This window comes from Ixodes scapularis, unplaced genomic scaffold (assembly GCF_016920785.2).
Source record: "Ixodes scapularis isolate PalLabHiFi unplaced genomic scaffold, ASM1692078v2 PGA_scaffold8__174_contigs__length_109621045, whole genome shotgun sequence".
Taxonomy (NCBI): Eukaryota; Metazoa; Arthropoda; class Arachnida; order Ixodida; family Ixodidae; genus Ixodes; species Ixodes scapularis.
In genome coordinates this window covers 26,212,875-26,227,349 of record NW_024609883.1, presented here as the reverse complement: position 1 = coordinate 26,227,349, position 14,475 = coordinate 26,212,875, and the positions used below count along the sequence as shown (strand labels likewise).

General features: G+C 45.5%; 1 protein-coding gene across 1 annotated transcript in view; it reads right to left on the bottom strand.

The window, feature by feature from the left end:
• Positions 1-3,127: 3,127 nt before the first annotated feature.
• LOC115312059 (zinc finger protein 501) overlaps positions 3,128-14,475 on the bottom strand; it is a 35,177-nt gene continuing 23,829 nt past the window's right edge. The window contains exon 3 of the mRNA XM_040213024.3: positions 3,128-7,067. Within this exon, the coding sequence (XP_040068958.2) occupies positions 5,656-7,067 (1,412 nt within the window). The 3' untranslated portion in view covers positions 3,128-5,655. The remainder of the gene's footprint in view (positions 7,068-14,475) is intronic.

Here is a 14,475-nt window from a genome sequence, read left to right as displayed (position 1 = left end):
GTTATTTGAAATTTTCGGGGTTTGACTGGTTCGAACCGGTTCGACGAACCTTCGACCTTTGAACCAGATTCGACCAGTTCGACTTTGTGGACAGTGTGGCCAGATTTTGATACAAGCATGTCTAGGTTTGGAGAACTTTTTTTTATGCAAAGGGTCAATTTAATTTTATGAACAGTTGCAATTAAAAGAAACTAATTCTAATTACTCAATAACTTAGTTTCTTGTACTGTATTAAATGAAATAACCAATCGGTGCTGCTCATAATTCATTCCTTAGCCATCACAATCCAATCCGAAGCCAACTGGCCAGCCTGTCACGCATGCGCATAGCAGTCGAACCTTCGTTGAACTTTTCACAAGAAGTTTGAAAGAGTAGAACGTGGTCGAACTCGAACCTCGACCGGTTTGCTACACCCCAAGCGGCCGCTTATTTATTTATTGAAAGGGACACTGACAGGGTATTTATGATCGCAGAGGTTTTTAGTTGTATGTGACACATGAGAGCCCAACTGCCCAGAGCAGAATTTGAGGCTCGAAATTCGGTTTCTTTCCGCCCGAAAACTGTCGATCGAGAGCTAGCCGGTTTGAGTCGCGCTCACTCTCTTCTCCGTGGTCACGGGCCGTTTTCTAAAGTTTAGACGCAACCACTAAGTATAATCAAAGTCGTAGGTCATCGAAGGCATGCACACAATATTAAAAATAGAAAAGAAATACGATACCCATTTTTCGGGGCTCCTAAAAAGCTGCAAATGCGTTGTTCGGGGGGCAAAAAGCATCACAGCCACACGACTTCCGCCACCTCTCTCCTCCTCTATATTTCTTCTTCCTCCCCAGTCTCGTTTCAGTTTCGGGGAGTTGCGTCTTTTTACTTTATTAAAAATACATGTCACGCTGTAGGTCGTCGGTCCCGGTCAGTTCCTGCCTACGACTGGTCAGAGCCGCTAAAAGCTTTTTTTTTTTCTCGTCAAAATACAAAATAAAAGTGGTGCGAACCATTTCAATTGTTTATGAAACTAGTTTTTGTTCAGTATTTTAAATGAGAAAAGAAACAAATGCAGTTTAGAAAGTATGGAAACAAGAAACAATGCGCGATGACACGTCGACATAGCCGCCACTAGCCACCAAGCAGTGGAAGAGGCGGCGCAGGTACCCCTACGGATCCTAGCAGACAAGACACGACGCCGGTGGCACATTTTGCAAGGAGCGAAAGGATGAATTTGCCTCCTGTGGTCTCGCATCACAGGGACCCAACCGGAACATGCCCCGAACATGAGCGTCGTCGAGTTGGGCTGAGAGGCTTCGCCAGCGCGCTCCGGACGCTTACTTGGAGTGTCCTCGTACGGTACTACTCCGAGCTCCGCACTTCTATCGAGGATTCGGAGCTTCAACTACGACACACCCAATAAATTCATGCCGGCAAGCGCGGTGGAGGGCCGAAGCAAGCAACGAGCCGTTGACACGCATGCGGCTGCGGGGGAAGCGACCATCAACGTAAGCCCCAGCCAATTGGCTAATCGCTTCGCTTCTACCATTGACCACCCAAGCGAAAACCACGGACGTCATAAAGGTTTTTTTTTGCTTGGTTTTATAATTTTATTTGCCTATAACTTTTAAACTAAAGCAAATTTCGAAAAAAGTTTCACCAAGTTACTACGTTCAGTGTGCTGAGGTTTGATGCAAATTAAAAACCAGTCAACAAGTGGTTGCAGAGTCTCTTAAAGCTAAAAGAAAACGAAGAAACACTGCGATTTGCACGACAACATCCAATCTATAAATTTTGGTGAAGAGAGCCAAGAGCCACAGCTCCAGGCTCCAGGAACAAGTGCCGGTTCCAACAAAATATTGCGGTCACTTAAGTGCCAGATAGCGATGGTCAAAAGCAATCAACTCTCGTTTAACAATATGCAATTACAAAGATGCCCGCGCTGAGGACTATCAGCCCAATAAAATTGGTACGAAGTTCCTCTAGTCTGCCACGTCTCTTTTTCATACCATTTGAGAATGCAGCAGAATGCCTTCACATGCATTAAAGGGCAACTCCGCTCAATTCCGAAAAATTTAGGCTTCCATGTGATTCAAATTCACAAAGCACTACTAAACTCTACGTCTTCGGATTCGCGAAATGGGGAATATTATTTGTGTAATCCTAATTTAAACATCAGCAGATACCGAAACCGAAACTTCGGTTGCGTCAGGCAACATTGCCCTCGGGTCGTCAGAATCATGGCCACGTCACGTCGAACCACGTGGTCTTGTGACGTTCGGGAGGGAGCGAGAAACAGAACACGCGACGCGGGCAGGGCCTTTTTTTTTCTTTTTTATTCGACGCGGGCAGTTCGCTTCGCATGGCGTGGACGGTGATGGCCCGGGGGTTGGAGGGGCGCAAGGGGAGAAGACGAAAGAGGAGAAGGGGAGCGGAGAAACGGAGAACAGATAAGCGCGCAGGGCAGCGCAAACAGCGCATCCGTGTTAGGGTGATCACGTGAACGCCCGGTCAGCCAACACCGGGAGGAGAAACTCATGACGTCATCGTTCAATTTCGCTCAGAGAAGTAAAAACAAGCAAAACGTGAGAATGACGTAGTCCTGCCTCTGACGTAGTGGTTCAACGTTGGCCGCTCCAACTCCGTCGCATTGACTGCGCTGATGATTGCGCCTCGCGCCGCACGCTAGAGTTGGCTGATTTCGGCGACTTGGCTCGCTTGAAGGTTTGCTGGCCAATTTATTAATTATATAAACAGAATTGGATCGTAATATTTGACATGGGGTCTTCCTATATGATACTGATGAGGGCTACATAGTTTTCCAAATATCAAAAATGAAGTGGAGTTACCCTTCATTTTTGAAGGGCAACTCCAACAGCACAAAAAACCTGATGTCGCCTCCTACGTAAACCTGCTGGAGGGCAGGAATTGGGCTAAAGTCAGAATCAACACCACAAGCCGCCACTTTATCTTATGTGCCGCAGTACGGACTTTCACTTGGTAGTGAATTTCTTGGCAACAAAACTGCTCCAGTGGGATCTCAGCATCAAGCACGATGGCAAAGTGGGAACCTTCTAAAGAGCTACTCTCCCCACGGCGCATTTGCTTCAGCTAAGAGAACCAAAAATAGACAACAACACTGCAGGACCTTGACTGTCAACCTATATTTCTGAGAAACAGTGAAACAGAAGTCTGATTACATATTTATCATCTCAGATTTTGTTCAAGACAAACGACATAACAGTAAAAGGAAAAATATTGCCGCAATAAAGATACGTTTGCAAATTACGCCATGCAAAAATAATCACACATTAAGCAACAATTCAAAGCATCCTTGAAACAAAGCAAATTCATGGCCAAATTAGTATTCGTTGAGACTTAGCTTCACTGACCCCTTTCATTTTTAAAAGGATGTAGGAATGTTAGCCATTAGAGAAGCAGAACAAACTTTCCTGTGCTACACAAAGGCAAAGGGAATTTTCCAGCAAACAATGACATCTACGGTTTGAAAATTCTGATGCAGACAGCCAGGCAATGCAGAAACAACTGCCAGGATAATGAACACGGAGCAAGAAAATATTGGGAACACCGAACACAAAGAAAAGTGATATCTGAAAACAGGTGTCAAATAAATACATAACTGTGAAGATGCCAGAGCAAAGAGGGAAGGCAAAAACACTTACGAGTAAAACCATGTTAGTCAGTGCAAAATTTTCCAAAACTTTCGCTAATGCAGTCCCGAAGGGGCATTACGCAGTATTTAAAATGGGTACAATGCCATTGTATAGCAAAACCTGCTGGGCAGTGCGAGGGATTCAACTAGCTATGTACCAACCGATTGCAGGAAGTGTTCGGTGTACACACACGCTCGGCAATTAGTTCCCCACCAAGGTAACTGCTAAAATGAAGTCTTAGCACTGTAAAGGTTGTCAGAAATGAAAATCTTGAAAAAAGTTACTTCGCACTACTTAAGGCCCATCTACGACCGACCAAGACAAGACCGGTTTTCAAGCCTCCTGCGACTGCTTGCGACCAGCTGCACAGCACTCCAGAGTCATAAGCCCTCACAAGAGACTTAAAAACACGTTTCTCAGGTCATAAGCAGTCACAACTGTGTGAATCAGCTGTTACTTCAGTACCGAAACCCACAGCAGCTGAAAGACACAACAGTGTAGAAGTTCACACTGTCAGCCCTTCTTTTTTTTTTTTTGAAAAAAAGCAAGATTGAATTTTTCTTACACATTAAATTTTGTCACGTTTGTATCTCCCTTATAGAAAGAAGTACCGTAAGATACAGGGAGAGTGTGCACCCCACTTTCACGGTAAGCTGGACTAATTTAGACATTGGCGCTTACAGATATATTAGACCTTACCTCAAAGGAGCACACCTTGAGCTAGTTCAAGGGAGCTTAAAACAAGAGCTAAACCATGACCCAATGTATATTCAGGTGCAGAACACAAAGTAGCAGCTCTGAAAAACATTTAACAACGTCTCCTATTCATTCAGCAATACTTTAAAAAACAAGCGAGCTGGTGGTGATCCATGGTCAAAAACCCGAGACTGAGTCTCGAGTTTTTATTACCATGAATGTTTTTACCTGAATTTTTATTACCTGAGTCTCTGGTTTTTATTACCATGAATCCTATTCATTGACCCAGAGTCTAGATCACAGTTGAAGAGGAATTATTTCCTACTCCCCAATATCTTTGTGTGATGACAAATGACGGCATTCGGACAAAAGGCTGGAGAGCGATGCCAAACAGTCTGGCTATGTGGCCAACCTAGCAGAAATTATGATCGAAGCTTCTCGGATTTTGCTGGCATTTGAAAGTCCTACCTGCAGCAGGCTTTATGCAAATGCCTTTAGGGTTTGTTAACCTCATGTGTCAGCATGTGCCTGGTGAGGCAAGACCTTTTAGAAAATGGCCTGGAACCCTGCTGGAATTTGTGAGGCTTATTACGCATAAGCGCTTCAGTGCGGTGAGCTTCACCATTAATCTGAGCAAAGGCCTTGGGACCTATCTTGCACTCAAGTATATGCATACTTTTATTGAAAAGGCATAAAGTTTTCCTCCAGTTAAATGATTACACGTGGGGCGGACTCAACTTACAGGCACTCCGCATGTGCGCATTTGGTTTTTGCAGATAAACTCTTAAACAAAGCAAAGCTTTTGGGGCATTGTTTGTACTTTTAAGGTTTTTAAGGGGGGACGAAGGTCTAACTTTATATTTTTCATTTATCGTGCTTAAGTTCAGTATATAGGTGTATTTCTCAGTGGTGATTTCAAATATGTAATTAGTTTTCAGATAGCTTTAGTAGATCCTGAGTTATCAATAAATATGAGATTTTAATTAGGTCTTCCATACGGGTCGTTAACAACTATTAAGACTGTGGGACAAATTAATTAAAATTATTGTACGACATATAAAGCAACAAAAATAGCATCACCACACAAAGTATGTCTGTAAATGCAATTCTATAAAAATTGCTGATATATTCTGAAGAATTTTACGCTAACAACCGTAACGAGGGCCTAATTAAAATTACAAATTTATTGAGAACTCAGGATCTAGCAAAGCTATCTGAAAACTAAATTCATATTTGAAATCACCACTGTGAAATACATCAGTATTCTACATTTCAGCGTGATAAATGAAATATAATAAAAAAGTTAAAGACCCTCGTTTCCCCTTGAACAATGTTTACGATAATGGCGGATCAGATTGGTATTACGAGAAAAGGCTTGGGGGCACTTCCTGCACTTAAATGGCTTTTCACCTGTGTGCATTCGATTATGGCTTTGCAGAGAGGAATTTTCAGCAAAGGCTAGGGGGCACTGCATGCACTTAAATGGCTTTTCACCAGTGTGCAAATAATGATGGCTTCTTAGATGGGTATTTCGAGCAAAGGTTTGGGGGCACTGATTGCACTTAAATGGCTTTTCACCAGTGTGCGTTCGAGTATGGCTTTGCAGATCAGAGTTTCGAGCAAAGGCTTGGGGGCACTGCTTGCACTTAAATGGCTTTTCACCAGTGTGAGTTTGATTATGCTTTCTCAGATAGGAGTTTTGAGCAAAGGCTTGGGGGCACTGTTTGCACTTAAATGGTTTTTCACCAACGTGCGTTCGACTATGCTTTCTCAGATAGGAATTTTGAGCAAAGGCTTTGGGGCACTGCTTGCACTTAAATGGCTTTTCACCTGTGTGCATTCGAATGTGGTGGATCAGATGGCTACTGTGAGCAAATGCTTTGGGGCACTGCTTGCACTTGAATGGCTTTTCACCAGTGTGTGTTTGATTATGAGTTCTCAGAGACGAATTATCTGCAAAGGCTTGGGGGCACTGCTTGCACTTAAATGGCTTTTCACCAGTGTGCATTCTGTTATGGGTTTTCAGATGACAATTTCGAGCAAAGGCTAGGGGGCACTGCTTGCACTTAAAAGGCTTTTCACCAGTGTGCATTCGATTATGGCTTTGCAGATGGGAATTTAGAGCAAAGACCTTAGGGCATTGCATGCACTTAAATGGCTTTTCCCCAGTGTGCAAATGATTATGATAGATCAGAAGGGAATTATAAGCAAACTCTTTGGGGCAAAGCTTGCATTTAAATGGTTTTTCACCTGTGTGTTTTCGATTGTGGTAGATCAGATTTTTATTCTGAGTAAAGGCTTTGGGGCAAAGCTTGCACTTAAACAGTTTCTCGCCAGTGTGAGTTTGATTATGGCTTTGCAGATGAGAATTTTGAGCAAAGGCTTTGGGGCATAGCATGCACTTAAATGGCTTTTCACCAGCATGTGTTTGGCTATGACGGGTCAGAAGGGAATTATAAGCAAACTCTCGGTGGCAAAGCTTGCACTTAAATGGCTTTTCACTCTTGTGTTTTTGAGTGCTGCCGAGCACTTGGGACTTAGAGCCAGACATGGGAAGATGCTGGCACTTGGATTGTTCATCACCATGGGCAGCCAGGTGGTACACAATTAGACGCTGATCTCTGGTGACATAGGCACAGGAACAGCATCTGAACCAGATGTCCTTGGTGACTTTCAGTGGGCAGCTGGTCTCCCCCAACAATGTGGCTCCAACACCTAGAAGAAAATACCATGTAGAAATTTTGATTTTTAAGTCATACATTGCATATTTTCTCGCTTTGGAAAGTACTCCTGACTTCTCAGAATTTTCTTTTCTTTTTTTGTGTCACAAGAAAGTTTGTTTGTCTTGAAAAGTGAAAACATGGATCTGAAGACTTCTTGGCACCTGGATACCTCATCATTCAAAGGGGGGGAACAAAAACAATATTTCTGGAGACTGATGACGTTTTCTAACTGGCCAATGACTGCTCCGACTAAGGCAGGTAAGATTGAAAGTCTTCATTCAAGTTATCGATTAAAGAATTTCAACAAATGATGCAGTCATGTCTCGCTAATATAGATGCAACACTTTATAGACACAATTTTGAGGGACCGATTCCTCCCGATGACACACTGCCTTGTGAATATTAAAACCTGCAATCCAGACTATGGACAGCTAGTTTTGGAAACAAACTGGGTTTGCTTCATTATTATGAACTTTAAAATGCCCAAGCTGGCTTTTACGTTTCATAGACGCTCCCGCAAACGTCCTCCGTCAAGTCCCGTTCAAGTCGCGAGCGCTCGCGGTGCTTTTTACCAGGGAGTGAGATTAGGTAGCAATTCTTCTCTTAAAAAGGGTTTTACACTTCAAAAAGAAGTTGCTTCTTTAAATTTTCTTCGTAGCCTTTCTTTACGAAACGCAAATCGTGAAAGATGCTGATTTGCAGGTTTAAAAACTAACGTTGTACGCGTTTTCTAAACAAAAGCACTTTTCCGTCGGGCAACGTTGGCTTATTTGAGCGATGGCTCCTGGCGCTTGTGGAACCAAAGGAAACTATCTGCCATTTTCGCACTTCAGACTGATGACGTCAGCTCGCTCCATGAGACCCAGTTAAGGCTTTCACATTAAAAACATCTGCCAGACTGTTTCAAGACAACAGTGACATCCTGATCATTTGTCGAGTCCAGCGACGACCACCTGTTTGTCGCTGTACTCTTTAGTGCCGTGTTCATTTAGCTGCTCAAACATCTTTGGCTATGGCAGTAAATACTCACACCACTGTAATCATTTAATAGGAAGTCATTTATGACCTGAGCTGTTCTTGTTACGATTATGGCCCTCCTCGCGTCCTCGTCACATTGTCTTTCTTCTGCGCCACACATCCATGAAGCTTGTGACACATTAGTTTGCATTCACAAGCTTACGACTCGCATGACGTCTAAACTTGGGAACATATAAGCAACTTGAGAAGGCTATTTAGTGACTATGACACTCTGCATAGACTTGAAAAGCTGATGACGGAAGTAAGGTGGTTAGTTGGGCGAGTTGGTAATGATTGAACATGGTTGAAATTGCGCACAAATAGAAAGGAACAGAGAAGAGAGAAGATGCCAGTGCAAACTCATAATTCAATGTATTGAAGGAAGAAAAAAGAACAGCCTGCAGTATCAGATCCGAGGCCAGACCGGCCTCGGCTCGATCTGATACTGCGGGCTGTTCTTTTTTCTTCCTTCAATACATCGAGTAGCACATGATGAGCTCATCCATTCACGAAATGCGAACATTGCCAGGGCATCATGCTCGCAATTGTAGCTGCATTTTCGCCCACAGTTGAGGCACAAAGCAGGGACTTAAACCAAAAAATATGTTTCGGTTACCGTTTCCTGTTGATATCGGTATTGCTTTGGTTTTTTACGGTTTTAATGTTTATGGTTTCAGTTACCAATTGCACAATCTTAAAAACCATTTTTTGTTCAGGTTTCTCCAAAAATTGTGTTATTGAAATGCTAGACAGCTGTTTTATAATAAACAGTTTAAAGTAGTCCCAGATATCATACAAGACATTCACAAAAACAAAAACTCAAACGTCTTAGTACTTCTAATTGATCAAAAGTCTATGTTTATAGCTTCAACACTTGTTCACTACATTCATTTGCATTATATAACCTTTGCGTCGCTTATCACCCAGGTAAAAAAAGCCGAGTCACTGAGCTGTGAATGCATACGCAACGTTTGATACACCGCACGGAAGATCAACAGTGCATGCTCCGAAGGAGTTCCACAGCCCAGCAACAAAGATGGTAGTACGCAGAAGGTGATTATTGCAAAGATCTATAGTTTGATACCCAAGCATACATGCTATCACCACTTGGGAATCATTGCATTGTATACAATAAACATCAATACTTTGTTGTTTGGCGGCGTTTGTAGACAACCCTCAGAAAGTTCCCACTGGGTGCTAAAAGAACCATTCGCACCTTCTCGTCACTATACATGGTACTCTGGCTACTCCTGGCTGCCATGACAGGAACTGAGAACACTTCCGGTTCAGGTTTTCTTTGCATTCTTTTAAAAAGCAACATCACCGCTTTACTTTGGGTTTTGCAATTAAACTTGTTTTTTGTAATGCTTTCCACATCCACTGGCTTTTTGGAGTGCTGTAATGTTTTGCAATTGACTGGGCAACTTTGCTGCAGCAGATCTCCTAGAAATAAAAAATGCAACGAGCAGCAACTCTGCAGCCGTCAACACGGACAATCTCTGTCGCGCGCGAGTTGATTTTACGCTCAGCACTAGGATCGCTTAATTTTGAAATCAAAGATGGACACAACCGACTCCTTCGGACAGCGATGAAACTTGCTCGAACCAATCAGACTTGAGTTCTTGTGGAAATAAAAATTTGATTGAAATATTAATTATTCGCCCAAACATAACTTTATATTTTTAGCCTGAAGCCAGGTTTTTCTTAACACAGACCACTGACACAAACTTGGTATTGCATAATATATTTCGTAATTAAAAATAGTGTTTATCTTTTTTTTTCAATCTTAAAGCAGAATTCTCACTGACATTGATTTTCGGGTGCATTCGAGCTTGTAAACAGGCAGTTTACGTGAGTGTCCTTAACAAACTCCAGTAAAAACCTACAAACTAAAAAAAAAAAAAAAGAAAACAAACCTAAATTTTGAGAGATTATATCAGCGGAGGACTTCGAATCTTTTCACATGCAACCGAACCTGGGGTTCGGTTCCACGTTCATTTCAAAAATGTCAATTTCGAAGTTCGAGATTCTTTTCGGCTGCAATAAAGCATCTGTTCGTGACACGATTAAAGCAAGACGTGAAACATAGCACGAGGCCACTCGACTTTATTACTCGACCATGCCGTCAAACGCAACAGCACTTGTGTATGTGTGCCCGAATAGAACGGTTCAAACCAATGGGCTTTGTCCCCAGGAGTGTCGCGTGATTGTAACAAGTCGGACAAGAAACTAGTTTTCTTACCTTATCGCCTGGGTTATAGAATCTATAAAAGCCTTTTGATGCCAACGTCTGCAACTGTATTCATGTGATTATTATTCACGGGATCGCCGCGGTAGGTCGGAATATCTCCACTCGTAATCAAAACCGAGCTGCTTTTTTTTTTTTGCGGACAACGAGCGGCACAATTCTACTACATACTGCGACAGCTTTGTCCCAATCACGATATCTCTACTCGTCGTCGAAAACGCACCGCTAAATTTTTCCGGGGCACAATCGAGCACGGGTGTCACAATTCTTTGCACCCTCCTTCAACTACGTCCGACAGGCATAGCGTAGTTTTGCTTTGGCCAGCTCGAACACTCACAGCAAACGACATGCATTTGGCGAAGCAATGTTGTGGTTGCACACGCCCCCCATGCACGAAAAAATTCGGCAGAGACACTTAAGACTGCTTACACATAGGAATGTGAAAGCATTCCTATACGGATTGCATTCCCACAAGCAGCGCACCACGTCTTCCTTTTTCAGACGGCGCTCCGGCAGTGACATCAGGGTCCCCCACTGCACAGGCGCGGCGAACCTCGCCGGCTTCACGACAGCTTCCGTGACGAAGCATCTGCATTGCTGTGTTCATTGGGAAAAACAGCTCAAAAACAAAAACGACGAGAAGGAACAAACACGACAGGACAAAGTTGTACTTGTAAATAAGTTTTATTAGTGAAAAAGATTAAAGGAAACTTTAGAAAGATTAATAAAACTTCAATTGCGAGTACAGCTTCATCCTTTCGTGTTTTCTCCTTCTTGTTGTCTTCGTTTTTGAGCTGTTTTTCACCATGAATGATGCATACCAAGTGACCCAAAATCGCTACCTCAGCGTTGCTGTGCTTTTCTTTAAGTTTTATTTCTGAGGCGCATCCGTTTTGACCTTGAGCGCCCCGCCGGCTTCCGTGACGAAGCATTTGCATTGTTGTGCTTCTCTGTGTGTTTTATTTCTGACGCACGTCCGCTTTGCAGTGAATGGGAATTTATGTGCCGTTTTGCTCAGCCAATGGAAACTTAGGGGCCGTTTCGCTCAGCCAATGAGCATTTAGGTGCCGTTTTTGGCTGCTACAGACATCAGATGATGCCGGCTTCGCTCCATGGAACAGTTAATGCTTTCGTATTAAGACGAAACAATCACATGTCTCGGCTGATTTGTGGCTGTCTAATGTTGTAGAATGTCACGTGTATACAAGTTTTCACTGGGAAATCAGGCAGGTCCAGTAACTTTTGCCACGAAGGCCAAATAAAATGAGATGCGGTGCTTTTTCTTGGTGCCTAAAGGTCCAGAAGTGCACATCCATCTATCTTCCTTCTTTCAAATTTCCACGGAAAAAACCTTTAGACGCACGTGCTCATTCCTGCTCATTGAAGCACACGCAAGAAACCGGTCAATTGGAAGTTATCCTGGCCACAGGAAGTTCTGCCATTACTTGTTAATGTTTACCTTGGAATACCATGTGTAGTTTGTTGCAACTGTAGGAGTGTAGCAGATTTAGAAATAGAAACTTTTCCATACAAGCTAGACCACTGATTCTAACTAAGTATTCTTAATCCTAAATTTAGATTGCACAGAAATGTACAGTAGGCTCGCGATAATTCAAACTCGGATATTTCATACTTCCGGTTAATTCAAACAGATTTGAAAATTTTAGTTGTCCCGCTATGTGTTTAATGCATTTATAAGCCGCTTAATTCGAATGGCAATTTCGCTTAATTCATACTTTTTGTTCTCGCGGCCCCGTTGAGTGCGCTTCTTTCCGAGCACCGGTGCGCCGCGGAGAAGCAACACCCGCGGAGCGTGCTTTCGCGGACGTTGCTTCACCGCGGTGCACCGGTGCTCGGTGAGAAGCGCACTCAACGGGACTCAAGCTGTTGCGAAAGGGCCCAGGAGACGACCTTGCCGTTCCATACCGACCGGCACAGGTGAACGCCCTGGAGCATCATCGCCAGGTGGCTACGGTCAGCTGTGCCCGGAGACAGAGCGAGAGGCGCCTTTGGGTCGCCAACATACCACTTGCGAAGGGACGATGTGGCCTCCAACGAAGGATTACTAAGTTGACGGACGCCAGTGTCATCGGGCTTTACCTTCCGGGTCTTCTTCTTCCTGCTTCGATCTGGCCTCGACGCGCGGCACCTCGGCAGCCGTGGGACGCCCTCGACAATGGAGGGGGCTTTGCGTCCTCCCCCTGCTTCGAGCTTCGAGGGGATTATCCCCTTTACGCACGGAGGCCAAGACGCCTGCAATTAGGGATCTTTGCCCCGTCCGGACCAGGATGGCGCCGGTGACCAACGAGATGGACAGGCGACACCGTGACCAAGGTCGCCTGCCCTTCGGTGTGTGCGACGCGTGTTGCAGTGTGGGGGAGAGGGAAATACCGTGCCTGGACGTTAAGAACAATGAACGATAGGGATTCCCTACTAGGGATGTGGGGAAAAGTGACGTTATAAAAGTAGCAGCCAGCGGCTGCTACTGTGTGTTCTTTTGTATTCTCGACAGTATCCTCGAATGTTTTCGTGAGATGCTGTAACCTGTCCATATGTATATATAAAGAGTTATATTACTATAAGAGACACCCCTCCTGCTCCCTGGTCCTTCCCGAGTCCGGCCTCCACATGGTTTCCTGCCCTGGCTCAGCTCTCTGCCGTACTCCAAGTTCCCGGACGACACGCTGTCACAACAACTGGATGGCAGCGGCGGGATCGACTTCGCCGGACCATGACTTCTTGTGTGGGTGAGTGCCCGGCCCTTTCTTTCTCCATCTGCCAGACCCATTAGCTCTAAGTTTTGCTTCTGGGGGTTGGAGATAGTCGTTGTCAGAAGGACTGTGTGACCGTTCTGACGCGAGCTTTTTGGGAGAAGGAGGGCCAACAGAAGCTGGATCATGAGTCTCGAGGCATTCCGCTGGTATGAGTTGGTACAGGTCTGTACCGAATTGGGAATAGATTTGGGGCAGACAAAACGCAAACCGCACATCATAAAACTCCTTCAGGCCGAAGACGTCAGCGTTGAGGAGTTCACAGAGGCTCTGGAGGACGTTCGCGAAAGGGAGCGGGAGGAACGCAGAAAGTGGGCCGACGAGAGGGCTTTCGAGACGGCGAGATGGGAGCTCGAGAAGCGCGAGTATAAGCGCGAAATGGAGCGGCTCGACTACGAGTTCGAGCAGCTCGAGCTCGCGAAGAAAACGCGGGAGTTAGGGTCTCTTTGTCGGGCGACAACAGGTGTTGAAGCGGTGACAGGGAGGGCGTGTCAGGAAAAGGAGAAAGTGGGAGCTGGGGACACAGAGTTGACCGAAGACCAGAGTCTTTCTTCCGACACGACCGTCACCATTCTTCGCAAGACCGACCCAAACCCCGAGCGTCGGAACGATGAAAGTGACGTGGAGGCAGCAACAGAATCGGTGCTTCAGGAAAAGAAGAAAACGGAAGCTGGGGACACCGAGGTGACTCAAGACCAGCGTGTTTCTTCCGACGCGACCGATGCTGTTCCACGCAAGAGAGACGCAGTTCCGCACGAAACCGACCCCGAGCTGCAGGAGAGAGAAGAGGGGGATCTTCGTGCATCTGGCGGCGACTTCCCGGAAGACGAAGGCGACGCCAAGACAGAGACGACGCAGGAGAAGTTCATCCAGCTCATGGAGAGCAGCGCCGAGATGCCGGAGAAAGTGGTCCAGCAGTCAAGCCAGGATCCTGACCACTCTGATCGGCACCCGTGCGGCTTTGAGGACAAGCCCACGGCGCCGTCACAGGAGTCCAAGCGGCCAACCAGGAGAGAAGTGGTCGAGATTTCTTTCGACGAGATCAAGCACACCTGCCTGGTGCGGCTGCGGAGCCCGGACTCCAGACCATTCAAGGAGTCCAGGCGCAAGGAGGACGTCGACCAGTACGCGTCCGGCAGCGAGTCGTCATCGAGGTTGGAGGACGGGAGACCCCAAGTCGGCCATCCCGAGGGACCTGCAACCGGCGGCGGCTGCGCGGGCAAGGGACCCACCTGGGACACCAAGGAGCCCAGGCTGGACAAAGCAGACCCGACACCAGTGCACCTGAGGCCATCGTCGTGTTCGCGGCATGGTGCATCTGAGACGGAGAACTCGGAGGCTGTTATGAGCAAGCGACCGAGACC